This window comes from Macaca fascicularis, chromosome 9 (genome assembly GCF_037993035.2).
Source record: "Macaca fascicularis isolate 582-1 chromosome 9, T2T-MFA8v1.1".
NCBI classification, from domain to species: Eukaryota; Metazoa; Chordata; class Mammalia; order Primates; family Cercopithecidae; genus Macaca; species Macaca fascicularis.
The window spans coordinates 86,031,946-86,059,119 of record NC_088383.1 but is presented as its reverse complement, the minus strand read 5'-3'; the positions used below and the strand labels follow the sequence as shown (position 1 = coordinate 86,059,119).

General features: G+C 38.0%; 1 protein-coding gene and 1 long non-coding RNA gene across 4 annotated transcripts in view; one reads left to right on the top strand and one right to left on the bottom strand.

Moving 5' to 3' along the window:
* Positions 1–27,174, bottom strand: part of ANK3 (ankyrin 3) — a 701,337-nt gene that overhangs the window by 535,737 nt on the left and 138,426 nt on the right. The window contains exon 1 of one of the 3 annotated variants that reach the window (XM_005565789.5): positions 9,236–9,643. The exons of the other annotated variants lie outside the window; for them this stretch is intronic. Within the exon in view, the coding sequence (XP_005565846.3) occupies positions 9,236–9,298 (63 nt within the window). The 5' untranslated portion in view covers positions 9,299–9,643. Of the gene's footprint in view, positions 1–9,235; positions 9,644–27,174 lie in introns of those variants that run through there. 3 annotated transcript variants of the gene reach the window in all.
* On the top strand, positions 14,309–26,675 carry LOC135965139 (uncharacterized). The gene is made up of 3 exons (XR_010578010.2): positions 14,309–14,392; positions 24,646–24,769; positions 26,557–26,675. It is a non-coding gene; the product is annotated as an uncharacterized lncRNA (long non-coding RNA).

The window sequence follows — 27,174 nt, the reverse complement described above, 5'->3', positions numbered from 1 at the left end:
TAAGCAAAGAATTGTTACTTTTACAGCAAAACATATGAATACTCACACTAAGTAGGATGAATAGACTATAAAGAGCTTCACGTGAGATCAGATCAGGTTTTTCTACCAAATGTGTTCAGGTCAGGTCAGATTTTGCCGCCAAAGAAGTTAAGGAAAAAATTTCAGTTTTTCATTTTGGATTTTGAAATTATGGAAAAGGGATTGTAAACCAATTGTCAGTGCCTCAGTCTAAAGCCATGCTCAGAGTCTATGCCCCAAGGCTGTTATATATAAAATAAATTTATATCATGTTTTTTCCATCCTTCTTATAATAAAAAATTTGAAGAAAATCTCCAGGTAAACCTATCTCACTAAGTTTGATTTTTAAAAGGTGATATTATACTAAAGGTCTAACATTTTATGAAATTCTGATATCAAGAAGTAATATCCCAGGTTCATCCAATCTCTCCCTACAAAAAGAAAGTTCCAAGTGCACAATTATCTTGTGCAAAGACAACATAAAAATCTTTGTACTAAAATAAGCAAATTCCAATGCTAAGTTAAAAAAAATCATTTCAAATTAATTACTGGAAGAGTCAAAATTTCATTTTCACGGATGTGGATGCACAAGACATTGAATCACTTTGAATGCCTACTGACTATAAAATGGATAGCATTTATAAAAATAAAATTAACAGCCAAGTAGAAAACATTTTTTTAAAAAAATTTATAGCTACATAAGACTAAGAGAAAAAAAAATTCAGCAATGATGTTTAAAGTAAAATGGAAAAGGATTAAAATGCCTCTTGATATGGAGTGTATCATTAGAAGAAACAATGCACTGAACACATGACCATGCTCAGTACATCATTACTCAAATCACCTGCTCAACAACAAAAGACTTCAGGAGGTTATTTGCCTGTAGAGCAGGAGCAAGCAAATTAAGCAATGTCCAAACACAAGAATGAAAATTATAGGTCGATGAAACTGCTGTGTGCTCAAGGTCTGCCAGCACACCACCAACTTAGTAAGAGGGCATGGTGTATTCAAGACATCCTAATCAAAGACTCCAGGACCAGATAAGAATACAATACAATTCCAGCAGCACTAAGAATAGGAAATGAAAAATTAGAAATGGACATTCCTTTGACTCTCCCTTAGAAAATGAATGTATGTTTGGATAATTTGAGATTCATCAGAGAAGAAACAAGTACAGCTCTCACACATAAGGCAAAGCCATGGTGGTGTGGTAGAAAGAGAAAGAAAGAATGAGATAAGGTTATGAAGTCTACCCTCAGAAGAAACACAAACCATAAAAACTAGTTTAAATAAAGTAAGATAGTTTTTATCCTTAAGATGGAAAAGGCGGCTGAACTGAAATAGTGAAAATCCTTCTTCTGACATTCCCTAAAAAATAAGCAAACTCACTGCAGTGGGATTCTTTACCTAGTAGAATCCTAAACATATAAATATTTTCCTCCAATTTTCCCCTTAAAAAAATAATCACTAAAGGAAGCACTCAAGGGACCAAGTCTTCAGTAATCATTGGGCCATGGTCCAATGGAACATATAGTCCTATGAGATAGATGATGGTACAAAAGTAAAGACCTGGCCTTTCTACCAAATAGTTGGGATGCTTTCCGGTGAAGTAGTGGTCTCCAACGGCACCAGAGACCACTTTTGTAGAATACAATTTTTCCAAGGACGGTGGGGATGGTTTCAGGATGAAACTGTTTTGCCTCAGATCATCAGGCGTTAGATTCTCATAAGGAGTGCACAACCCAGATCTCTCGTACGTGCAGTTCACAATAGGGTTCACGCTCATATGAGAATCAATGCTGCCTCTGATCTGACAGGAGGTGAAGCTGAGACCGTAATGCTCATTTGCCTGCTGCTGTGCAGCCCGGTTCCCAACAGGGCACAGATTGATATCAATCATGTCAAGGTAGTTGGGGACCCCTGCTATAAAGTATATCTGACCTTAATATTTCCCTGCTCAAAGCCTTTGGGGAAACTCCAGGACAAAAATGATGTTGTTAGCTAAGATTCTTTGGGATGGTCCTTGTTTTTTTCTTTATTATATCTTGCTGTAACTCACCCCTGTACTCTATAATCCAAATATACAAACCAATGTTTAGATTCATAAGCTTACACCTGGCAGCTCTGTATCATTTTCTCTCTCATCTCACACTCTCTAACTGGAACGCTCTTACCCCTTGTCATCTGGGAAACACATATCTTCTTAATCTCAATGCAAGCATGCCTTCGACTACCCTTTCATGACTTCATCCTCCAAATGGAATTTACCACTCCCTCCTTTCCACCACCAGTAAAGCCTGAATTCGGCTTTATTTTGTTCCCTTAACACTTTCTACACAGATCTGTTTAACATACCAGCATACGTCATTTTATTGTGCTTTGCAGATATTACATTTTTTACAACTCAAAGGTTTATGGCAATCTTGCAACGAGCAAGTTGATCAGTGCCATTTTTCCAACACCATGTGCTCACTTTATGTCTCTGGGTCACATTTTGGTAATTCTCAAAATATTTCAATTTTTTCGTATTATTATATCTGTTTCGGTGATCTGGGATCAGTGATGTTTGAAGTTACTATTAATATTGTAACTATTTTGGGTAGCCACAAACCACATCCATATAAGACGGAAACCTTAATTAATAAATGTTGTATGTGTGTTCTGGCTGCTCCACTGACATGTTCTTACATCTCTCTCCCTCTTCCTGGGCCTCCCTATTCCCTGAGATACAATAATACTGAAATTACGCCAAGTAATAACCCTACATTGGCCTTTAAATGTTCAAGGGAAAGGAAGGGCCACATATCTTCCTCTTTAAACAAAAGCTACAAATGATTAAGCTTAGTGAGGAAGGCATGCTAAAAACTGAGAGAGACCAAAAACTAGGGCTCTTTCACCAGTGAGCCAAATTATGAATGTAAAAAAACCAAGTTTTTGAAGGAAATTAATGTGCTACTCTAGTGAACACGTGAATGATAAGAAAGCAAAATAGCCTTATTGCTGATAGGGAAAAGTTCTGAGTGCTGTGGATAGATCAAACCAGCCACTAGCCAGGCATAGTGGAGCTCACACCTATAATTCCAGCACTTTGGAAGGTCAAGATTGGAGAATTCCTTGAGACCAGTAATTAGAGACCAGTGTGGGCAACATTGCGAGACCTCATCTCCACAAAAATAAAAATAAAAAAGTTAGCCAGGTGTGGTGGAGCACACTTGTGATCCCAGCTACTTGGAAGACTGAAGTGGAGGATTGTTGGAACCCAGGAGTTTGAGGCTGCACTGAGCTATGATCATGTCAATGTGCTCTACCTTGGGCAACAGAGAGTGAGACTCTGTCCCTTAAAAACAAAACAAAACAAAAACCAGCCACAACATTTGCAGAACATGGCCCCGACTCTCTGCAATCTGTGAAGACAAGAAAGTTGAGGAAAATGCAAAAGAAAAGTTTGAAGCTAGTAGAGGTTGATTCAAGAGGTTTAAGGAAAGAAGCTGTCTTCATAACATAAAAGTGCAAAGTGAAGCAGCAAGTACTGATTTAGAAGCTATAGCAAGTTAGGCCAGGCACGGTGGCTCATGCCTGTAATCCCAGCACTTTGGGAGGCTGAGGCGGGTGGATCACGAGGTCAGGAGATCGAGGCCATCCTGGCTAACACAGTGAAACGCCATCTCTACTAAAAATACAAAAAATTAGCCGGTCGTGGTGGCAGGCGCCTGTAGTCCCAGCTACCCAGAAGGCTGAGGCAGGAGAATGGTGTGAACCCAGGATGTGGAGCTTGCAGTGAGCAGAGATCTCGCCACCGCACTCCAGCCTGGGCAACAGAGCGGGACTCCGTCTCAAAAATAAAAATAAAAATAAAAGAAGCTATAGCAAGTTATCCAGAAGATCTAGCAAAGAAAACTGATGAAGGTGGTTACACTAAACCACAGATTTTTCGATGTAGACAAAACAGCCTTATACTGTAGCGGGAGAAGATACTACCCAGGACTGTCATAACTACAGAGAAGTCAATGCCTAGCTTCAAAGGACAGGCTGACTTTCTTGTTAGGTGCTAATGTAGCTAGTGACATTAAGTTGAAGTCAATGCTCACTCACCATTCTAAAAATCCTAGTCCTTAAGAATTATGCTAAATCTACTCTGCTTGTGATATATACATGGAACAACAAAGCGTGGATGACAGTATAACTGTTTATAGCATGATTTGCTGAATATTTTAAGCCTACTGTTGAGACCTACTGGCCAGAAAAAAAATTCCTTTTAAATTATTACTGCTCACTGACAATGCACCTGGTCACCCAAGATCTCTGATGGAGATATACAAGCAGACTAATGTGTTCAGGCCTGCTAACACAACATTCATTCTGCAGCCCATCATCAAGGAGTAATTTCAATGTTCATGTCTTATTATTTAAGAAATGCACTTTCTAAGGCTATAGCTGTCATAAGCAGTTGTTTGTCTGATGGGTCTGAGCAAAGTAAATTCAATATCTTTTGGAAAGGATTCACTATTCTAGATCCCATTAAGCACATTTGTGATTCTTGGGAGGAGGTCAAAATATCAACATTAACAGGAGCCTGGAAGAGGTTGACTCCAATCCTCATGGACAACTTTGTGGGCTCAAGACTTCAATGGAGGAAGTATTAATAATTGCAGATATGGCGGAAATAGCAAGAGAACTAGAACCTGAAGACATGACTGAATTGTGGCAACCTCAAGATAAAACTTGAATGGATAAGGAGTTACTTCTTACGGACGATCAAAGAAAGTGGTTTCTTGAGATGGAATCTACTCTTGGGTGAAGACACTATGAACATTGTTGAAATGACAACAAAAGATTTAGAGTATTACATAAACTTAGTTGATAAAGCAGTGGTGATGTTGAGATTGACTTCAATTTTGAAGGAAGTTCTACTGCGAGTAATGTTATCAAATAGCATTGCATGTTACAGAGAGATCTTTCATGAAAGGAAGAGTTTGTCAATGTGGCAAATTTCACTGTTGTCTTATTTTAAGGAATTGCCATAGCCACCCCAACCTTTGGCAACCACCACCCATCAACAGCCATCGACATCAAAAAAAGAACTTCCACAAGCAAAAAGATTAAGACTCGCAGAAGGTTCAGGTATGTGCATTGCCTTTTTAGACATAAAAAAATACATACTTAATAGACTATACTTAATAGACTATAGCATAGTGCAAACATAAGTTTTACATGCACTGAGAAACCAAAAAATGTGCATGACTTGCTTAGTTGTGATATCCACTTTACTGCGGTGGTCTGGAATCAAGCCTACCATATCTCTGAGGTATGCCTGTAGCTGGCTCTAGTCAGTAATTGAAGGCTGTCCCCTACATAGCATCTGCTAAGTGAACTGAATTAATATAATTTCAATCAACATCACATGATTTATTAAGCACACCTAAGTTGTGAACCTGGATAATACACCCTTCTTTGGATGCTGCTATGGATAAAATTGTGTCTCCCCTCAACCCCCCAAATTCATATGTTAAAATTCTAACCCCCAATGTGACTGTATGTGTAGACAGGGATTTTAGGAGATAGTTAAGGTTAAATAAGGTAATAAGGATGAGGTCCTAATATGATAGGATTGGTGGCCGTAAAAGAAGAGGAAAAGATGCCTCTCCTTCCACAGATACACACTGAGGAAAGGCCATGTGAGCACATAGAAAGAAGATGGTCATCAGCAAGCTGGGAAGGGTGTCCCCACCAGGACCTAACCATGCTAACATCCTAATCTCAGTCTTTCATTCTCCAGAACTGTGAGAAAATAAATTTGTGTTGTTTAAGCCACCTAGTCTATTGTATTTTTTTTTAATGGTAGCCCAAGCTAATACAGATGCTAAAGAAACAAAATCTTTAAGTGTCACTTCCTACATTTTATCCTTGGTGGCTAGTTAAAATAAGCACTTCTGCAGTATAATATCAGAGGGGGCAATATGTTCTCCTGTGTTATCTCTTCTGTAGGATCAGTTACTCTACATCAAGTTGAAATTCCACTATGATGACCACTTCGAGGTTAGGTGTTATCGTTTTAAAAACTCTTTTAAAAATATGGTCTTATTGATTATTTCTATTTTACTTTCCTAGTATCCTGGCAGCTACCTCAGGCACATGATCCCCATTTTGTAGAAAAAGAGAGTTTAATTAATCTATTCAAGACAAGATATCAAGTTACAAGCAAGACTAGAAGAGCACCCAGGTCTCTTCAAGCAAATCCTTCTTTCATAACTAGCATAAAGAGAGATAAACAGCTACAGAATATGGATATACATAGATATCCTCTTCACATTCCAGAACAAAATACAGAAATTATTAGAAAAAGCATTTCCTAACACCAACTTGAATCATTATATTCCTGATCAAAATACAAAAATATTATATGCTAACAGAGGAATAATATGATTCCATCACATTTATCTTGATAACTCAATATTAAATGTCTCAAGAGAGACTTTATACCCAAATACCCTAAGCATGTGATCTGTTTTTCTGAAAACACTCAACACCAACACATAATTTTAAAGGCCATTTTAAGATAGATTCTTTTACAGAAAATGATGTCACACTAAATGTTGTATTAAAATAATCCCATATGTCACTAGGAAGTATTTTGAATGCTTGGGGAGCTTGTTCCCACAGAGTTTGGCAGGTTGCGTATATTTCCCACCTGAAATGCTTTTATTTGACCACACCCTCCCCTGCTTCAGTATAGGTCATCTGGAGCACCCAGAAAACTTCTGGAATATTTGCTTCAGAATAAAAAGATATATAAATATGTACACATATTTTTCAGGAACAAAATATTGTATCCCTTTTCCAGAAAATATGGGGAGAAAAGGCCTACTCCTTTGAAAGATATCTGCTCTAGCACTGAAAATTCTTAGTAAACTCTGGTCAGTAAGCTGGTAGAGATAATTCAATGGGACATTTATTTAGTGTCAACTGCATACAAGGAAGCATGCTGAGTGCTTCTGGAGGAAAATATCAGAAGGTTCAATGTGGTCAAGAGAATAAAGCAGCTATCTGATAGCTTGAAAAAGAAGCAGAATGTGTTAAGTGTCCAGAGAGTATAAGGTGCTGTGTTCATCCAGAAGACTAACTTCCAACTAGAGTGAATCAAGAGATTTCAAGAAGAGGGCAAGATCTGGGTTTGACCTTCAAAGATGGATAGGATGTCACCCAGTGGGCTGGCACAGAAATGCGTTCTCAATGGACAAAGAACAAGCATCAGAAGAATGATTTAATTCAGGGACTGGTAAAAACCCTGGTCTGGATAGAGTTAGATGTGAATGAAGTATGATGAGGGGAAAAAACCTGAAATGTGGGTACAGGTTAGACTGTGGAGAGCTTCAGGCCCTATGGTCAGGAATTTGGTATTCACTGAGCAGGCAGTCAGGAGTTTAGAAGGTACTAGGCAGTGGATGATGATCAAAGTTTTCATTAAGAGTGCCCTAGTATCAGTTGGGAGAGTGTGGAATGAAGGAAGAAGGGCTCAAAGCAATTGACTTCATACTGAGCTCTGAGCAGGATAACCTCATATGAGGAGACATGGAACACAGCTGGGAAAATTTCAAGGTAGAGAGAGGAGGGAAAAAAAGCCTATGTTAAAGGATTCCACATAAAAGCTCAATGATTTACAATGAATCCAGCCACTGCTCACTCTAATCTGGATTGCACTGTCGTGGTTCATGTGTCTGTCTCGGCTCTCTATGACACTCCGTGTTCAGAATCATGGTGGAGTCTGTCAAGACACTTAAAGCCATATCTCATAAACATGAGCAAACCTGACATTTTTTTTTTTTTTGAGACCAGCGCCACTATGCTAGGCATTAAACAAATCATTTGTGCTGTGCAGCTGAGACCTGCTCCCTTGGGAAATCAGACTAACACCTTTGCAACATCATCAACCCCTGCCAAGGCAATGTACAAGAAGTCAAGGCTGACTTAAAACCAGTCTGCACAGATTCACTATCTGGAAGACGTTGAACCACTGCCCTAGAATGTTGGCATGTACATAGACGTGACCTCAGAACAGTCTGCTGGTAGTAGGTCCCTTAAGAACATCATATTCGAATTAATCTTTTAATTAATAATAAACAGACTATGAACATTTTTTAAATGCCTGATATATTCCACGAGGAGCTGAAATATTTATCTTCTCTACTATAGCCACCATTCTGTATGTGTCCACTGTCTGAGCATACATTACATTGGGCCAAGGAAGCATTTTAAAGAGGTAAAATTATACATGAGTCCTAGTAATTAAAATATTATATCTGAAGATTTTGACTATAGATTTTTAAATACAGCACACATTCTCCTTAAATATCTATGAGCTATAATCCTATTTTAGATATTTGTTTTTCTTTGTTACAGATGCACAACTGTCTTTTCCATTGGTGGCACACCCTAAAACCAAGACAATTTATAAACCACAATGGATTAAAACCAAATGACAGATCTAGGGAATCATCTTTTTTCCCCATTGCAAAATGTATTAAAAAGTTAGGAGCACCTTTGAGGATATACACATTCAAGAAAACCAAAATGAATCTACAGGTTTACCATAATCATCTATTAATATATTGATGATTCCTTAATTTACATGGAAAACAAAATTAATTTTATGGATTATAATAGACAAACTGGGCATCTGGCTGTACGACTGCAGGGTAGAATGCAAACCTGAGATCTGTCAGCCATAAAGTGATCAATAATTAAAATGGAGTTCACCTCCATCCTGTAATTTTAAAGTATAAGTACAGGTTTCTCTAAGTTTCCCTAAAATGTATGTTCAAGCTAAACATCTATACCATAATAATATTCATTAGTAATTATACCCTGTTGATTAACGAGCATTCTGTAAAATTTAAAGGAGAAAAAAACACACCCACCCACATAATTAGGACATGTGTTTACTTAATAATCCTGAATATCACTATGAAAAACACACCACTTCAGTGAAATCTAAATGACTGTATTTAACTGTTTAAATATTTTAGCAATGTATCCGAGTTGTGATGATTTTCCTCCAAGACAGAACACACCCATTAATAGACTGGAAAAACAAAAGCATTCAGATTCTAGCAGCTTCTTAAAAATCTAAAGCCAATCTCTTAAAAATTCAGCCTAAAGATCACTTCCTCCCCAGAGCCAGAGAACAATAAAGAGAACATGTTGCTTATTCATTTCTTACCTTTTTTCCTTTCCTTTTCCTATGAGCAGGTTTTGCATTTTTCTCCTTTGGTTCTTCACTCATCTTTCCTTTAAATCAGGTGTGTTTATAAAAGACAGATCACCGCCGGTATTCCAACATCCAAAACCACGACAAAGAGTCAAAGCATTGAGACCAAAGTCCATTTACGGGTGCTCCCCAGGCAAAGCAGCCGCTGCTTAAACCCAGCCCCTGCTGCTGTCAGAGAGACACGGACTGCTAATGTAGCCCTGTTCAGCTTTCCTCAGGAAGAAACTGGGTGTTCTCTGCATCAAACAGTCAATTATTCTTCTAAAGAAAATCAATATTTTAGCCTTTCATTTTTAACTAATCGTTACCCTGAGATAAGATCCTGACAAGACTTTGTTGCTTGTTCCTCCACAGTGATTTGAGCCTGGAAATGGTGAGAGAGAGAGAGAGAGACACACACACACACACACACACACACACCCTCACACACACAGAAATAAGCTACAGACTGCTGACAAGTCTCCGAAGCCTTCCCAGGGGCTGATTTGCTGCTTCAAGCAGGCTGGGAAGCTGAATGTAAATTGCTCTCCGTGCTGCTAGCCTCTCATACTAACACATGTGTTGAATGCATCAGGGCATACCGGAGGAGGCAGTCGGGAGAGTGATAAAAGATCAGGTTACTTGGTTTGTAAAAAAACACTCAATGATTCAAACAATAAAAGAGACCTACCACTACTGGAGAAGTCACATCACAGGCTAGATTTTCTCCGTGATTACTTTTTTTTTTAATGTGACATGCAAAAAGATGCCAATCTTCACCTAAGGATTTCTAATGCAGGGTTAATGACGGAAAGCCCCATACCCAATTTGCCATGATTCATATTTAATCATTGGTTTTCTTCCATGAATATACTAGCCAACCAACCAACCAACAAGAAACCCTCCAGAATATTCAGGAAATACTAAGAGCAAAGCTGCTGTCTCTGTGGCAGAAACATTCTGTGCTTCTTGACTGTGTTTAGGGCAGTGCGTCTCAGATCACATTACACACTCCCCAGCTGCCCTGGCCACACACTGTGCCCACACTCCCCGCTGCACGCCATCCTGATCCCCAGGAATCTGGATATTTTCTGAGTATCTGGGATATTTCACACCTGGGTGGAAACCCCCTCACCACGCCTTCCATCCATTTAAACACAGCCAAATTACTATTATGAGCTGTCATTTAAGCATCTTTAGAAGCATGCCAGATACATTCTGATTCAGGAAAAAATAAGGTTCTAGGAGCCACCACAGACAACCACTAAGATGAAAACAGAGCACTTTGAGCAGATAACTGACACGGGTAGAGGGTGGGAGTGGGGTAACAAGTGGAAAGGGAGAAAGAAGGGGAGAGCGGGTTCAGGTCCATTCCTAGGGGCTGGGAGCCAGGAATAAATCATATTAGTTCTACACACTAACATTTTTATTCAGGAGACATGGCATTCAAATGAATATTAACTTTTTTGTCAGGAGAAATGGGATTCAAATGAATGTAAAACACAGCCATACAGGAAAAAACAAGTAGCAGAGGGCTAATTTTTCAGTGGTATGTGTTGGGGGGACTTAAAAATGGTTTGAGGACATGATGCTAAAATATTAAACCAAAAGAACAGATCTCTTTAGGCTGAAATCGTCACCATTTTTTGCCTATCATGTAAAGTAGGTTTGTGTCCATATTCAACCAAGATTCCTTCTCCTACACCTGAAACACCAGTCCCGGAGAAAAACATGATTTAGAGGGATGCTTAGATGCTTTACCCAGGGCTGAGCAGGCCAAGCATAGGGATTCAAGTGACGTGCTCAGAGAGCCACATGGATTTTACCAACCATAGGGCAGCTATTTGAGCTACTTTCTATTTGAGATGTGCGCATTAATTATAATAATATACATCTCAGTAAGTCTGGGATGGCCAGAATTCTGAATGGTGTTAGGCATCTAATCCCCATGTTCCATATTTCTGCTCAGATACTGAACTGCTATTTAACCACAGTTTCCATTTTCTGCCACTATTCAGTAACATTCCTCTTGTCATGCAATATAAAAGGTAGAACATCTCAAGATGGCAAAATAAATCTTTCAAGTTCTTCAGTGATTCAACCCTTGCTCATCTTCAAAAAACATGGGGAAATCTGGGGGGCAGGCAATACCTTTACTGCTTCTACCGCTCATTGACTTCAATCAGGTGAACCTTGTTTATTAGCTGTGTGTCTTTTGAGGGATGAGGATGAGGAAGGTGCTTTATACAAATTCTTCATAAGCTGAAGAGTCTAAGCAGATGGATTCAATTTCGACTTTCCGACCTAAATCTTGACATTCTTCACTAGGCAAGCAACTGAGATAGTACATCCACCTAAAATAATTTGTCTATAGCAGATTCCAGGCAGTAGGATTTACCTCCCAAAAAATGCCTTTGTCAACAACTATTTACTGACTCTCAGAAGAGCATGGGTCTCTTTCTTTAAAAACAGAAAACAAACAAAAACAACTGAAGGGGTACAAAAATTGAGATTAAATTTAGTTCATTTACATAAAAATTTACAAGTTAATTGGGATTATAAAATATACAAAATACAATTAACATGATATGTCTGGCAAAGGGCATAGCACAAGAACATGTTTGAAGAAAATGTCATCATAAAATTATTTGTAAACTATAAACGTGTGTTTAAATTAATGCAAAATTTAGGAAATTGATCGAATAAACATGAATTGGCAGGAAATGAATCAACCTGTGACTTAATGTAGTTGTTTGCCCATTTCTTTGATAAAGCATGATCTTGGCTGTATTCATTTGTATATGTAAGGTTCATATTACAAGCTAAAGTGCTCTCTGCTGGTTGGATGGGAAAAAAACAGCACCTTTAAAGACTGGATTATGTGGCAAAATTCTACAAAAGATCATTTTAAGAAGGAATTATTCTTCCTGATGAGGAACTCGTAACTTTGAATAATATTTCAAGATGTCACGTTGTTTAATTAGGTCTGACAGAAAATCCAATTTTGAAAAATATGTTTAAAATATGTCAAATTATTTAGATAGCAAAATGTATCATTTAAAGTTATAATTTAACAATAAAACTATGTGGCATATAACATGTTTTATGTCCATTTTCTGTAACTTGATAAGTTCCAGACTTTTTAAAAGAAACAAATAATTACATCTCTGAAACTATGTAAGGCAAAAAGAGCTCCTATGTTAGAGTTAAGGCCTTAAATCATGACAAAATCAATGGTAATTTAATTTCTAACAATGTAAAAACATATTTTCACTTTATAAAATAGGACAAATTTCATTTCAAGGTTGAAAATTAAAACAACTTACCTTTAATAGAAAAAGTATTATTATTTAATGATGTTTCTCTACATCTCTACTCTAGAAATATGCATTCAAAGAAATAATGATTGTTTTAATATGCCCAAAGGTGTACCAGTGCATTTTAAATTAAAATTGCTCTGTGTAAAAGAGTAATTTGATTGACCTAAAAACAGTCTAGGGGTGATTACTTGTTTCAAAAATGTTAAATGTTAACTAGTTTGCAGCGGTAATCTCTTTTCAACCTAAATTATAAAATTCCCTCAGCTCTTGGGGAAGTTAAATTTAACCTAAGAAAAAACATAAGCTGAATACACGAAAAATATCAATTTGGATGCAAAGCTCTATTAGTTCACCAAAGAGGAAAACACGACTGGATTATAATGTTCCCACACTTTACTCCACAGAATTCACTGCCTACTTAGAGTTCACTCCTGATAGAAGTCATCATAAACTAGTTGATACAGATCTGAGACTGTTCTATTTTTAAATTAAATAACTCGCATAAGAGGACACCAACCAGGGCCAACTGAAGTCTCGTAGAACAGATCTATTTTTAAAACATAAAGTAACTTGCCATAGGAGAAATAACAGGGTTGGGGTTATTAGGAAGCACATTTTTTAAGCTATCTTCTGCATAAAATTCACTTGAAAACACTAACACTGAATATGATTGTTTGACTGACATGAAGGTATGTCATATTAAAGGTAAAACAAAATGAAGCAACACCCTTCCATTGAAGTTCAGCAGAAATGCCTATATGAATAGGCTAATTTTATTTTTAAGGTTAGGACGTCAGGCACTTACTGTAATTTACACTGCTAGTTGGCAAGCTAAAATAGTTACTAAATCTTACTAACAGCATTCCTTTGATACCATTCCTCGATGTTTAAAATACTTGTAAAAGTGAAAGACAAATCCACAGTCAAATAAGCTGTTTTTCTGAAAACAAAGGAATCTTTAGAGCCGAGTGAAACACTAAGATGCTGTGCCCGCTTCCTCCACTTGTGGCAAGGGTTTCCCTGAGTCACCTAGCCAGTGCACAGCATAGCTGGGACCAGAAACAATTCTACCAACTGCTCTGAAGAGCTTTCTTTGCACTCCACCAGTATCTCCCAGAGAATGCCAAATTAGCAGTGAAATGTGAGATGATATTCAATAGTAAACGAATTTGTCCTTAATAGTTATGCATTTACCTTCAATTTGAAAAAAAATAATAACTAAGCTCCATCAGGTGCATTTCATGAAAACTTCACTGTGGGCTTTTGGTATTTACTTTGCACTACTTAGTGCAAATGCCATCAGAGAAGGGAACAGGATAAAGAGAGTGAGAGGAACTAGGTGGCCATTCTTCCCAGAGAGCTGGCATTGCCTTAGGCTAAGGATGGTCTTGAAGTTAGTTCCACCACTACCACCAGTATTCTTTCATTCTCCTGCTTGTCTACTATCTCAAGTGATGTTCCTGGGGCACTAAACTTCTAGGCCATAGAAAAGATTTACAAATACTAAAGCATCAGAGTATAATTGTACTGATATGGTTTGGCTGTCTCCCCACTCAAATCTCACCTTGAATCTTAGTAGCTCCCACAATTCCCACCTGTTGTGGGGGAGATGGGTGGGAAGTAATGAGTCATAGGGGCAAGTCTTTCCTGTGCTTTTTTTTATGATAGTGAGTAAGTCTCATGAGATCTGATGGTTTTATAAAGGGAGTTTCCTTGCAAAAGTTCTGTTACTCTCTCTTGTTTGCCACCATGTAAGATGTGCCTTTCTCCTTCAACCATGATTGCGAGGCCTCCCCAGCCATGTGGAACTGTGAGTCCATTAAACCTCTTTTTCTTTATAAATTACCCAGTCTCAGGTGTGTCTTTATCAGCAGCATGAAAACAGACTAACACATGTATGTATAAAAGTCATTATGTTTTATAAAATGTCTTCGTATTTTTAATGTGATGAAAGCATCTGAAGAAACCTGCTTTACATATTAGGCTTCTAGTCTTCTTTGAGTCTTCATGAAAAATGGTCACAGTGACATTGGTCCACCTTCTTACAGCAACTGGAAATTCAGGTAGGTATGGGGCGTAAGGTGAAGCAGAAATGAGATTGTGAATTGAGTTGCAATTTTCAACCCATCCTCAAATATCTACAATGATTTTTGCCATATCTAATGATCATTTGTAAATTAAGATAGAATTTTGTAAACCTAGTTTAACTGTAAGCAACATTATTTGTGACAGTATGGTTTTGATACACTAGATTCATTTTTGACAATGCATTGAACCCTTCAACCAGGTCCATAACAGGATTTTCCAGTTTTGTTCCAAGTTTTCTTTCTTTCCTGGTTATTCAGCCATATCACCATTAAAATACAATGATATAATAAAAGTACATTAGTAAAGTAGGGAGAGACAGAATGTTCAAGGAGACATAGCTGGTAAATGCATGGTTTGCTTTTTGTTTATTTACTTCCTTGAACCTTTGCATTTTCATTGGTATGGTTTTTTGAGCAGTGTAATTTTCTTTCACTAGGCTAACAATTTTCTCTAGAGGCCCGGTGATATTTACATGGCAGATATACATTCTTTTGTGAGATGAGGAACCAATGAGCCATTCCTTTGATCTTCCCTAAATCCATGTGTTTTACTTCATAATAATAAAGATCCTAAATGATTTTAAAAGAACCATGATGATACAAAACCTTGCTTTGTAAAAGGTAATCTCCAACAATGCTCATATTAAAATGACTAAGAACTACGGCTGCTTATATTTGAGTCCATGGTGAAATGGGGTCAGTATTTCTGCTTGGCTTTCTTTTATTGCTGTGGAAAAGTCATACAAAAGATGGACAGATACAGCTCCACTGGAGTTCTTTATTATCAAATATCCATCCAACATAGCAGCTTCCCAACTCTCCATATTCCAACAACATAGAACTATCAAGACCCTTATTTGTTCATCTCCTAAAATAAAAGGGATTAGAAAAGGAATTAGATTTCTTAAAATTTTAACTTAAATGATATTTCCTAGTATCTTAAAACTTTATCCTAACCTTGATGGTACCTTGCCTAAGACCAACATGATATAATGATGAGTATGTCTGGATATCTCCTACCTTTTATTTGGTTTTGCTTAATAATTGTTGGCATAGATGTCTGAAATAATTTATTCAAGGAACAGGAGAAAAAAAATGAGCTTAAAAGATTTTTCTGGCCGGGTGCTCATGCCTGTAATCCCAGCACTTTGGGAGACTGAGGTGGGCGGATCACAAAGTCAAGAGATCGAGACCATCTTGGCCAACATGGTGAAACCCCGTCTCTACTAAAAATACAAAAATTTGCTGGGCACGGTGGCACGCACCTGTAGTCCCAGCTACTCTGGAGGCTGAGGCAGGAGAATCGCTTGAACCTGGGAGGCGGAGGTTGCAGTGAGCTGAGATTGTGCCACTGCTCTCTAGCCTAGCGACAGAGTGAGACTCTGTCTCAATTTAAAGAAAAAAGAAAAAAAAAGAATAAAAAAGATTTTTCTAGTCACACACACACACAAAATAAAATAAAATAAAAAAGGAGAATAGGAGAAAGTACAATGAAAGAGGAATGAGCTATTGAAGTGGGGAGTTTGTGGAATGAAGATTATGCAAGCTGTTCTAAGATGCTCCTGCCTTACTTGTACCCTCACCTGTGACATCAAAATATTGCCTCAGCGCCACGATCAAAAATGATACTGACATGAAAACCAGGACCAGGTTCTAGCCAATGATATTTTCATCATGTCATTATTAACCCTCACATTAGTTGGAAGTCATAATTATAAAGTTAAGGTAACATCCTTAATTTTAAAATAAGTTTATACTGATTGTCATACAGTCTTCTGGGTTTGTCACGGTCCTTGACCCAGGTTTCTCCAACCAAATAACTGAGAACACATATTCCTCTTAAAGTGAGGGACTGCAGGACAATGTCAATCCTTTTATAATGATCCTTTAATTATTTGTAATATTGATGGTTTTGACACACAAATATGATTCATACATTTAAGACATGGTAAAATGATTCAGAAAATCCTATAAGAATCAGCAGTGAAAATGACATTTCCTCTGGAGTTTACCATTCATTATCAATCTAAACATTCCTCAATGAGGTATAAGGATGTGTGTTTGCTTATAACCTCATCAACATAAGTTAGCAACAATCTTTTGTCATACTTACCAAATTGGACAGATACAGCTCCACTGGAGTTCTTTATTATCAAATATCCATCCAACATAGCAGCTTCCCAACTCTCCATATTCCAATATTATGCTATGTTTTAATTTGCATTTCTTTGGCTGATAGAACACTCTTTATATTTCTTCACATTCTTCACATTTGCTACTAACTTTCATTACTTATTTCCTATTTTGTAAATTTTATTTTCATGACTATGCTCAGTCTATCAAGATAATCAATGAGGATGGATTTATTTTTAGGTCTAAGAAACAGAGGACAAAAGGACACACAGCCTCTATTCTAAATCAAAGTGAGAAATGAATAAGTGATTGGAGAGCCACAGGTGATATCTAAATAAGTTTCTATAAATTCCTATTCAGATGACAGCCAGCATATAAACACCATGGTTTCTTTGGTATACCGTATTTAGCTAACTCAAACCTACCACTGCTATTATAAACATATTCCAATTTTGCCTTTTTCTAACTTCCTCTACAAAAGAATTTTAAAATCAGAATTTTCCATGTAAATTAAAGTTAGCTTGAGATAATTAATCATTATATGATTCTGTATGAAAATTTATTTATCCTCTGGGATTATACAAAATCCTCCAAAGTTATTAAGAAATCTCTCCAAATAATTAACCTCAGTATACAGGTATTCTTTATTATTTAATTCTTGTAACATAGTATATAAAATTTCTTTTTCACTAAAACAAACCCAACTTTTATACTGACTTTGACTTACAAACTGAAGATATGCTCACTCAGAAACTGAAAATGTCCCCAAATAACTGAAAAGAACACCTAAGGAGGGAATCTGGCATAGCACCGCTGTCCAGGCATTTTTCAGGCTTGAAGGGCGGGAAAAATTATGAAAGAAATGAACTACAAGCTTGCTTTCTCTGCCTATAAAGGAGAAGACAGAGTAGGCAAAGATGGTCACATCTAGGTCCAGGCAAACTTTTACCATCTTTGAAAATGCTAGCAATATTCTGGTTCAGTACAATATTCTGAGACTTAATAAACATGCATAGCCTGTAAGCTCCTGGCACAAAGCTTATATCAACTGATATGTATATCTCAGGTGCCAGCCCAGGGCCTGGTACAGGCGAGGTGCATTATAAATACCATCTGAATTAACGAACTGACAAGTAACGGAGTTAGAGAGTTTTGTGTCATGCTGGACATTGTCCTACACGGAAAGTGTTATTCTATCTAAAAACTGAAGCCCAATTTTACAATTTGATGTGGTGTGAGAGACAGTATTGACATAGAAAGCTCAGCAGGCCACTTCTCACACACCACCAAAATATAAAGGTCATTCATAATGTGCATGTATCTGATGATTAGGGGTACCAAGCATCTTTACACACATCTGTTTGACATTTGTATGTATGTCTGCTTTTGAAAACTGCCTATCCAGGTATTTGGCCCTCTTTTTTTTTTTTTTTTTTTTTTAGACAGAGTCTCGCTTTGTCACCCAGGCTGGAGTGCAGTGGCGCGATCTCAGCTCACTGCAAGCTTTGCCACCCGGGTTCAAGTGATTCTCCTGCCTCAGCCTCCTGAGTAGCTGGGATTACAGGTGCCTGCCAACATGCCTGGCTAATTTTCATTTTGTTTTGTTTTGTTTTTTGTTTTTAGCAGAGATGGGGTTTCATCATCTTGGCCAGGCTGGTCTTGAACTCCTGTCCTTGTGATCCACCCGCCTCGGCCTCCCAAAGTGCTGGGATTACAAGCGTGAGCCACAGTGCCCAGCCATTTTGCCCATTTTTTAATCAGGTTATTTGCTTTTGTGCTGTTGAGTTGTTGGAATATATTTTAGGAATTGGAAGCCAACATGAGAAAAGACTGCAGCTTACTATTCACAATAGCAAAGACTTGGAACCAACCCAAATGCCTATCAATGATAGAGTGGATAAAGAAAATGTGGCACATATACACTATGGAATACTATGCGGCCACAAAAAAAGGATGAGTTCATGTCCTTTGCAGGGACATGGATGAAGCTGGAAACCATCATTCTCAGCAAACTAACACAGGAACAGAAAACCAAACACAGCATGTTCTCACTCATAAGTGGGAGTTCAACAATGAGAACACATGGACACAGGGAGAGGAACATCACACACTGGGGTCTGTCAGGAGTTGGGGGGCTAGGGAAGGGACAGCATTAGGAGAAATACCTAATGTAGATGACGGGTTGATAGGTGCAGCAAACCACCATGGCACGTGTATACTTATGTAACAAACCTTCATGTTCTGCACATGTATCCCAGAACTTAAAGTATAATAATAATAATAATAATAATAATAATAATAAAGAAAAGGCTGCAGCTTGTCCAGAACCACCAAGTGACCTTGAGGCAGTACATCCATCTGAGGCAGTACATCTTTCTGAGGCATTTCTTCTGAAGTTCCAGTTGTTTCCTGAATTTTCCTTCCTTCCTCTCTTTTTGTCTGAAACTCAGTGATGCCCCCATATAATTAGATTTGTACACATTCCCAATCCAGTTTGACCAATATTCATTATGCCTCTAATATGTGCCAGAGCTGAGCAAAGGGCTGAAGAGGCCAAGGTCACCAAGGCCCAGTGGGACTTGAGGCAGATGTACTGCCTCAAGGTCACTCTGTGGCTCTGGACAAGCCACAGCCTTTTTTCATGTTAGCCTCAGATTCCTAAAAAACATTTTTTATACAATATATTATATAAAATATAAATATATTGATTCTTTCTATATTTTGGATATGAGCCCCTTTTCAGATGTATAGTTTGCAAATATATTTTCCCATTCTGTAGGTTGTCTTTTTGTCTGTTGACTTTTTCCCTTGCTGTGCAGAAGCTTTTTTGTTTGATCTTATTACCTCACTCCAGTCAGAAGGGCTACTATCAGAATAGCAAAAGAAACAAGTGTTAGTGAAAATGTGGAGAAAAGAGTGCTGGTAGGACTCTAAATTAGTACAGCCATTAAGGAAGGAACAATATAGAAGTTCCTAAAAAATTAAAAATAAGACTACCATGTGATCCAACAATCCCACTACTGGGTATATATCCAAAGGATATAAATTCAGTATGTTGAAGAGCTATCCGCACTCCTAGCTCATTGCAGCACTATTCACAATAGTCAAGATATGGAATCAGCCTAAGTATCCATCAGCAGATAAATGGATAAACTGTGGTACACATGCACAATGGAATACTATTCAGCCATTAAAAAAATGAAACCTTGTCATTTGCAGCAATGTGGATGAACCTGGAGAACATTACCTGAAGTGAAACAAGCCAGGCACAGAAAGAAAAATACTGTGAGGTCTCACTCATATGTAGAATCTAAAAAAGTTACTCTCATAGAAGTAGAGAGTAGAATAGTGGTTACCAGGGATAGCGAAGAAAAGAGGGAAGGGGGATAGTGAGAGACTGGCCAATGGTATAAAGCTATAGTTAGATAGGAGGAATAAGTTCTGGTGGTTTATTGCATAGTATGATGATTAGAGCTAAGAACAATGTATTATATATTTCAATATAGCTTACAGAGAGGTTTTTTAAATGTTCTTATCATAAAGAAGTGATGTTTAAGGTGATGATATGTTAGCTTTCCTAATTTGATCTTTACACAATTTACACATGTATGGAACCATCACATTGTACCCCCAAAATATGTATGATTGTGTGTCATTTTTTAAAAGATGATGGTTCTTATTATCTTAAACCATCCCTTTCCTTAACCTTAGCCGATCTCATCCTAATTATGATCACCTCTCTCTACCTCCACTTTTCACCAGAATTTCAGAGGTAGGTGAGGGGAAGATTGGGAATTACGGTTAAGAGGTCCATATGCTGGACCAATTACTTGGTTGTTTTTAAGCTAAATAGTAAATGGCTTATTATTAAGATGACATCAGAATTGCTATCTGGTGTCAAAACTATGTCATCAAAATGTCCTTAGCATTTTGATTATGGAAGGAACAATAGACATGAGGCTGGGTGTAGTGGCTCATGGCTGTAATTCCAGCACTTTGGGAGGCCAAGGCAAAGGATTGCTTGAAGCCAGGGGTTCAAGGCCAGCCGAGGCAACAAAGAAAGACTCTGTCTCCACCAAAATAACTAAAATTAGCCAGGTATGGCGGCAAGTGCCTGTAGTCCCAGCTACTCAGAAGGCTGAGGCTAGAGGATCACTTGAGCCAGGAGTTTGAGGCTGCAACGAGCTATGATTGCACCACCGCACTTGAACCTGGGCAATAGAGGAAGACCCCATCTCCTAATGAAAACAACAACACAAAAATGAAAAGCACGAAAGAGTACAAAATACACATAGCAAAGCCATGTAGTTCCTCTAATCTACACCTCTCCTGAGGCATTTCTACTGAAGTTGCAATTGTTTCCTGAATTTTCTTTCCTTCTTCTCTTTTAGTCTGAAACTCAGTGATGTCTTCATACAGTTAGACCTACACATTCCCAATCCAGTTTGATGAATATTCATTAAGTCTCTAGTATGTGCCAGAGCTGAGCAAATGGCTGAAGAGGCCAAGGTCACCAAAGCCCAGTGGGACTGGTAGATGTACTTCCTCAAGGTCACTCTGTGGCTCTGGACAAATCACAGCCTTTTCCCATGTGGCTTCCGATTCCTAAAATGAAGGGGCATTGGATATACCTCAGGATCTCTAAAGTCCCGCTTTAGTTCTAAAATTTTCTGATCCTGTGACAGTCCCTAATACAGCAGCCAGCATTACCCTAACAAATACTGAAATTAGTACCTTCAAGCGAGATCCTGCCTAACAAATATCTAAAATTGGCCTAGCAGTTGGGCAGCAAGGAAATTGATGTTGCATGCTGGAGAGTTAGAGTCTTGATGTACACAGGTGGTGAAACACTTGGTAAACCTGGCCTGCAGTAACTTGAAAGGCAGACTGCATGCTTGTTGTGCCTGTAAGTTTTATGTATATTGGTTGTTATTGTCAACATTTGGGAAAGTTTTGGAAGCAAGAGATGAGCTTAGGCAAAAATTATGAGAAAGTTTAAGTATAGGATAGAGAACATTAAGAAATTTGGGGACTTGCAGAAATGAAAAGGCTGAGTGCCCCCAAAGACCCCAGACAGTAAGATAGGATACTGAGAACACTTTGAAGGATAAAACCCATTGAGATTTAGTCCTGGAACAAAGGTCAGATTAAGAATATGCCCTTCTCTCTATCACTTCAGGTAACATATAATAGCTGCCTCTAGATGAGAGATATAGCCAAGGGAATTAGAAAGTAAAGGAAACAATAAGGTTTGGTAGTTATACCCTGACAGACCTTTGGGTGAGGTTATTGGCAAATGGAATTAACTGGAAGCATATAGATTAGACGTGTACCAAGGTGAAGAATTATATTACTAAGCTGCGTGCAGTGGCTCACGCCTGTAATCCCAGCACTTTGGGAGGCCAAGGTGGGTGGATCACCTGAGGTCAGGAGTTCAAGACCAGCCTGCCTGACATGGTGAAACCCGTCTCTAGTAAAGATTCAAAAATTAGCTGGGCATGGTGGGAGGTACCTGTAATCCCAGCTACTCAGGAGGCTAAGGGTTGAATTGCTCGGGAGAATTGCTTGAACCCAGGAAGCAGAGGTTGCAGTGAGCTGAGGTTACACCATTGCACTCCAGCCTGGGTGACAAGAGTAAAACTCCATCTCAAAAACAACAACAACAAAAAAAGACTTTGACATTTTGAGTGTTAAAAAAGGGGAAAAAAAACTTAGAATTTCCAAAGTTACCTTCAAACTTGCAAAGGTAGGAAGCAGAATGCAAGAGATGTATAGATTTCAAAGATGGTACAGTCTTCAATAATCACTTTAAATGTGAACATGGATGAAAATGGATGAGAAAGAATTTTCCAGAGTAGTGACAAGGGCTACAGAGAGCAATCAGCAGGGAATTGCTCTCAGAGGGTAGAATTTGAGCCTAATCAAGAAATTTTATTCAATGTCAGAGCAGAAGCACCTCATAATGTATTCCCAACAGTAGCCCAAAATTTCTATGGACTAGGGATAGCTATGGCTCACCTTCATTTTTCCAAATGGCAGTTTTATTGTGGTTACCTGTCTTTACCCCACCACTATATATTTATTCAATGTGATGGAAGATACTATACCTTGAGCCAGATGCAGTAACCATCTAAGACTTTGGATTGACTCTGGAGGAGTAGGGGAGGGCACACGATTTGCAGTGACAGAAGAGCTGGTCTCTGGCAGAGACAGCTTGACATCCAACCAAGATGTGTGCTCTGCTTCTACAATATATTGTACAATGTGTATTCTATACAATGTGCAATATCTATACTGTAGATATTGTAGCCAGGGGCTACATTTAGTACCATGTTGCTTTGAGGTGGGACCACATGACTAATTCTCACTAATAAAAAGTAGAAATTGCATGTATCACCTCCAGAACAAAGTAGTTAAAAAGTAGGTATCTGTCCACTTTCCTTTTTGTATTTGTCCACTGAAAGGACAGGATTCTGAGCCACTAGGGGTTATGGTAGCTGTAAGATAAAAGGCTTCTGGGTCTGCAAATTACTGCATGGAAGACTGTCTGCCAATATATTAGCTGTATTAGTCCATTTTCAAACTGCTATACAGAAATACCCAGGACTGGGTAATTTATAAAGGAAAGATGCTTAATTGACTCACAGTTTTGCATGGCTGGGGAGGCCTTGGAAACTTACAATCATGGTGGAAGGGGAAGGGAAAGCAAGGACTTTTTTCACATGGCAGCAGGAGAGAGAAGAAAGCATGTGTAGGAGGAACTATCAAACACTTATAAAGCCATCAGATCTTGTGAGAACTCACTCACTCTCACGAGAACAGCATGGGGCAAAACTGCCCCCATGGTCCAATCACCTCCTGCCAGGTTTCTCCCTAAACACCTGGGGATTACAATTCAAGGTGAGATCTGGGTGGGGATACAAAGCCTAACCATATCATTAGGTGAAGATGAACTTGAATTACATTAAGCCACTGAGATTATGGCTACTTTCATTAGAGTTTCTGTAACTAATACAAACTCCAGATTAAAAATTCCTAAAACTTAAAACTCGAGATGCCCAGGTGCTGTCTCTAAAAGCATTTATTCACCTCTAGAAACCTTGTAGAAATGGCTGATTCAAGATCTGGAGTCAAGATCTGGAGCAGAGAAATGTAAGATGAGCCTAGAACATCTTGGCACTACAGAAAGCAAGGAAGCTGTCAAAATCCACTGCAGTCATGTTAAAAGGACTCAGTGCCAACTTAAAGAGGCTTCCAAATAGCCAGAGTGAGGCATCAAAAACAGTAATAGATAGAATGGATTAAAATACATTTAATATGTTTAAATCCAGAAATTATAATAATACTTTAAAAAATACCCCAAAACATTATTTACCTTTGGAGGATACCTCAGGGAACCAACCGACCAAATATTAAATAAGGAAAAAATCAAAGATTAATCCTTTGTTTCAGCAACTGTACCTCAAAGTAGCCAAACTGTTGATAAAGGCAAGTTTTTCTATGTCAAAATATTCCAGGTAATAAATTAAGAAAGAATGACAGTTTTAGAATTTTTGTGATCCTACTGAAATGATGGATCAAAGCAATCATCATCAATGGCTGCTAAACCCATTAGCTGAAAATTTGATGGGGAACTTTATAATGGATGGATGGTCCAAGCTAATAATGCACAAACATGTTCACCAATGTTAACATCACAAAAAGAGAGACGGCTAGACAGTATGTGTTTCTAAAGGAAAGCACACAACAGCATCTATGAAATATTTCTAGCAAAAAATAAATAAATCAATATAAATCTGGTTGAGTTTCTCAGTATTATTATTATTATTATTATTACTATTAGAGACGGATTCTCACTCTGTTGCCCAGGCTGGAGTGCAATGACGTGACCTCAGCTCACTGCAACCTCTGCCTCCCAGGTTCAAGCAATTCTTCTGCCTCAGCTTCCCAAGCAGCTGGCATTACAGGTGAGTGCCACCATGCTTGGCTAAGTTTTGTATTTTTAGTAGAGACAGGGTTTCAACATATTGGCCAGTCTGGTCTTGAACTCCTGATCTCGTGATCCACCCACCTTGACCTCCCAAAGTGCTGGGATTACAGGCATGAGCCACTGCACCCGGCCTGTTTCTCAGTTTACTTATTATTATAATTATACAAGAAATGCAGGAAATAGAGGCACATGATACCAGTATCACCGGGATGCAACCAGCAAAATCTGAACTGTGAGAAATTCTAAGAACAAATTACCTAATTCTCTCAAAAAATATATTACAAGGGGACTGGGTGAGGTGGCTTACACTAGTAATCCCAGCACTGTGGGAGGCCGAGACAGTCCAGGAGTTGGAGACCAGCCTGGGCAACATAGTGAGACCTTATCTCTACAGAAAATAAAAAAATGTAGCCAGGCATGGTTGTATATGCCTACAGTCCCAGCTATTCAGGAGGCAGAACTCAGAGCATGGCTTAAACCCAGGAGGTTGAGGCTGCAGTGAGCCACGTTTGCGCCACTGCACTCCAGCCTGGACGACAGAGTGAGACCCTGTCTCAAAAACAAACACCAAAACAAATGAACAAAAATATATTACAAGGGTGAAAGGGGAGAAGGAGGAGGTCTGTTGATTAAGAGACAAGCCTATCAACCAAAGGCAACATGTACATCTTGATTGCATCCTGACTCAAACAAGCCTATTATTTTAAAAAAGATAATTTCAGAAATATAAACATTTAATGTTTGATGACATTAAGATTCTTAAATTGTTGGTGTGATGTAGTATTTTATTAAGGATACTGAAATTACTTATAGATTGTCAATGATTCTAAAATTCTACTTTCAGGTAAATGGGGATAGAGTTACAGATAAAAAAGAAATTAGCTACCAGTTAAAATTGTTGAAGCTAGACTAAAGGTTACATGGAGGTTAATTATCTGATTCTAATTTTGCACATATATGAAATTTTCCCCGATAAAATGTTTAGGCAAAATAAAAAACAGTATCAATCTCATATGAGCTCTTAATAAGTCTGATCCCAAAGTCCAAATGCCTAGTAAATATTTATGCATCTTCTATATGCAATGGCATCATATAAACATGGTTTTTTTTTTTTTTTTTTTTTTTTTTTGCCTGTTATAATAAACTAAGTTACTGATAGACTTTTTTCAAGTTCAAGGTAGCACATTGACTTGGCTCATTAACCATGTGGATGACAACTGAAGTCACAGATGACTGTGGCTTGAAGCAGGATAAAACTCTGGCAACAGATAGCATGAAAGAAGAGAGCACCTTAATCTCCGTGGCAATGCCTTCATTCCATAGAAGACAATGAAACTAGTTTAAAGAAAAAAAGGCATTGGTATGCCCAATCAGAAAATAATCTTGTAATTCTTTCCTTTCAACCATTACCATTCTGAAAGGTCTTACATGGAAAAAGATTTCATTGGCTATTATGGATAATTTATCATGACCATTTTTTAAATGTACTATTTCAACCAACTTCCTTTCAGTATTGCTAAATTGCTATTGATTTTCCTCTCAACCAATCCTAACTAAAGATACAGCCTTCCTTTCAATTTCCATAATTTTGCCCCTCCCTAATAATTGTTGGCTGCTACTTGGATTTCTAAAAAGAGTAGGTGTAGTCTTTGAGCCACAAATTCTTTTTTTATGTTTACTGTGGATATACTTTATAAAAAGCGCATAATGAAAATATACTTTAGACAAGTTTGATTTATTCTATTTCTGTATTTCTCCTTCCAGGTGAAGATCTGAGAACAGTCCAAAACTATTTACTGAAGAATTCACGGCCAACTCTTGGAATCCAGTACCATAATTTAGCCCTGCCCTATCCAATATAGTAGCCGCCAGTCATATGTGGGGATTGCACCCTTGAAATGCGTTGAGTGGGAATAGGGATGTGCTGTAAATGTAAAATACACACTGGACACTGAAGACTCAGTATGAAAAAACATGTAAAATATCTCTTCAATAGTTACTTATACTTACTACATGTTGTAATGATAATATTTTGAGTACATTAGATTAAAATGTTATTAAAATTAATTACATCTCATTCACTTTACTTCTTTATGAGGCTATTTGGGAACTACTTGAAAAGAAAACTGAAGATAAACGGAAATGACAGTCAATCCACACAAATAATTGGGACTGAGTGTTTCAGATGTAATGGTTCTAGTTTACTATGTTTTTAAGATCAACTTAAAAGTGAAGAACAACATAAAGAATGCTTATATATATCTGCAGTAACATCGTAACTATAGTTCATGAGTCTGTTGCCTAGCCCTTCTCAAAGGTCCTTGTGGCCATTTAGCAGACATGGACATTGGGAAATCTGCAGATACTCAAGTCCCTTCTACA